This window comes from Poecilia formosa, unplaced genomic scaffold, assembly GCF_000485575.1.
Source record: "Poecilia formosa unplaced genomic scaffold, Poecilia_formosa-5.1.2 Scaffold87, whole genome shotgun sequence".
In the NCBI taxonomy this organism is placed as follows: domain Eukaryota; kingdom Metazoa; phylum Chordata; class Actinopteri; order Cyprinodontiformes; family Poeciliidae; genus Poecilia; species Poecilia formosa.
Genome location: NW_006800026.1, coordinates 157,230 through 159,964, shown reverse-complemented (window position 1 = coordinate 159,964; position 2,735 = coordinate 157,230). Strand labels below are relative to the sequence as shown.

Below are 2,735 nucleotides of genomic sequence, written 5' to 3'. Positions count from 1 at the left end.
TTTACAACATGAATCATCGTGTGTGAATATGAATTTTTAGGTTTAAATTCAATCAAAATGTGCCTGTTAGATCTTATCCCCTTGTTGCTGTTGATAATGTCTTGTAACAGTAGCAATGCTGTATTTATTTCCTTTATGCCCTGCATATATTCCTATATATAGTTTCAAAGATTTGCAAACAACTCTCATTAAATGTTACAATACCTTTTTGTAGTAAAGGGTGGATGGACGGTAGAGGAAACCCTGTAAAATAGTAACCAAACAAAAATAAATATTTGACTCATGTTAAGTATCTTACATAGGTCTTAAGATGTCTGAACTAGCCAAATTATTGTTGTTTTTTTTTTGTTTTTTTTTTCCTAAATTATGACTTTTCCAAGTAATGAGTGAGAGAAACTTGTGGAACATTTTTGTGTCAGCTTCATAAAAATTAAAATATTATGCTAACTGATATATACAACTCGTAATAAAAGGATTTCTCAAGCAAGATAACCACTAAGTCTAGGAATACCTGTGATCTGTCGTAGGTCCGGGTGGTGGAACGATGGTGGAGGTTCTGCAAAAGCCAAAGCATCAATGAACAATGAGATTTTTTGCAGCATAGCAAAAATACTATTTTACAACATGAGTCATTGTGTGTGAAGGATGTTATCATTACAGCTGTGAATCTTGGCTGATGTCCAAAATGTGCCTGCTAGATCTGATCACCTTATTTCTATTGATAGTGTTAAGTTAATCTAGGAATACCTGTCATCTGTCGTTCCAGGAGGTGGAGGAATGATGGTGGTTGAGATGCTGCAAAAGCCAAAGAATCAATCACAACATCATTTTTCAGCCTATTATGTCTAGTGAAATACTAGTTGCTACACAATGAATTGTCATGTTATTTTCTGAATATAGACTCATCTAAGACGCAAACAATTCTCATTAAAGTATAATACCTGTCATCTGTAGTAGTAGATGGATGGATAGTAGTTAACGTCCTGCAAAATTAGAACCAAAGTTGAAGTACAAAACTGAAAAAGTACCTTAATCCCTTACAAAGCAATGATAATGTCTGATTGAATTCATTTCTAGATCAGTCAGAAGTAAAACGAATACTTGCAGTTTCTAAATATACCAGAATCTTGAGGAAAAAAATATAAAAATATAGTTTACAGGGGTCAATGTTTTTTTTTAGCACTAAGTCTAAATAACTGTTAAGATTAGTATGAAGAAAATCTAAAAAAAAAGTGCTGTTGAGCATTCCTTGTACTGATACCAATTTTTTATTTATTTATCTTTTTTGCATTGTTGTTTGAGTGAGCCAGAATAGACTGAGCTAAAATGTGGAGCAAACATTTAAATTTGATTTTTTTCTCAATTCACATTAAGGAAATAAAAAATGTTAACGGCTATAATACACATTGAATGTCTGCGGTCATGTATTATTAAAATAGGTTATCTTGATTCTCATCAGAATCCAAATTGAGTGTGTACAATATGTTTTCCTCAAACAATTCTTTAATCCACAATTATCCAAATATTATCTTAAATCAAACACCAAAAATGCTAATAAAGCCCTAATAAAAACATTTGCCATAAAATCTTTTAAAGAATTTTAATTTGGTGGCACAATGGGTCAGAGTTAATCCCAGTGGTTACAAATCCAGTTACATTTGAGAACAACTGTAGTACACAGAAATTGCACTGATATTTAAAAAGCATGCAATTTTAGTTTTGATTATTATCTAACGACTGATCTTTGGAGTTTCTTTATCCTATAATAAAAATTTTAAGTGGGTAATATCTGTCACGTCTTGCAAGAAATGCATTAACCCATCACACCAAGTCCACATCAAAGTGTTTGACAAATAAGATGTTCATTTAATCTAGGAATACCTGTTATTCGTTATTCCAGGAGGTGGTGGAATGATGGTGGTTGAGATTCTGCAAAAGCCAAAGAATCAATCACAACATAATTTTTCAGCCTATTATCTGTATGTAACAGAGATAAAAGCTTGTGTGTGTCTTTGTGAGTTTTGATCAAAATGATTGTAGGGTTGTATGTGTTTATGAGCTCTTTGATCAATGCGTTTGTTTGAAGCCACCTAGTGGTGTGATGAGTGACTGCATGCACCTGGTCCGTCAGGCACTCTCGCGGCTTCCCCCACCAGAGTTCTGAGGAGCGCTGGTGGAGGTGGGTGAGAGAGGCAGCTCTTCACTTCTTTTTTTACTTAGGGTCATATTTTTCTAGTTCAACAATTAACGAAGTACTGTAAGAATATTTAACATCTACAAATATAATTTGTAAAGTTTTTCTCGTGATTGGGCTGGAAAAATGTGACCCTATGAGTGGGAGCTGCGCCGGTTGGTGTTCGTGGCTGACCACTCAGTCACGACACTAACCGTGTCTTATTTTTCAGTCTGTCGGACCACTTGCCTGCAGTCAAAACCACATTGTCAAGAATTTTTTATTCTGTATTGTACTAGGTGGGTTCAAAGTATAAATTTATTTATATATATATATAAAATGTTTTGAGGATGTTTTACTTGTCAACTGGTACAACAGTTATCTGTTATTTTACTGTTTTGCTGTTAGTTATTTTTGATTGATTCATGGAATAAGAATGTTTTGTTTTGTTTTTGGAAATTTGTTGGCTGTTGTATTTGTTGTTTAGACTATACGATCAAATCTAAAATAATTAAATAAATTAATAATAATAATAATAATAATAATAATAATAATAATAATA

General features: G+C 32.8%; 1 protein-coding gene across 1 annotated transcript in view; it reads right to left on the bottom strand.

The window, feature by feature from the left end:
* Window positions 1-204: 204 nt before the first annotated feature.
* The window catches only part of LOC103141591 (meprin A subunit beta-like), a gene marked incomplete at its 3' end in the record, with an annotated part of 30,918 nt that continues 28,387 nt past the window's right edge, over window positions 205-2,735 (bottom strand). Inside the window, exons 12-16 of the mRNA XM_016673934.1 lie at window positions 1,882-1,929; window positions 942-983; window positions 748-795; window positions 512-556; window positions 205-243 (exon numbers count right to left, since the gene is read on the bottom strand). Of these exons, the coding sequence (XP_016529420.1) occupies window positions 205-243; window positions 512-556; window positions 748-795; window positions 942-983; window positions 1,882-1,929 (222 nt within the window). The remainder of the gene's footprint in view (window positions 244-511; window positions 557-747; window positions 796-941; window positions 984-1,881; window positions 1,930-2,735) is intronic.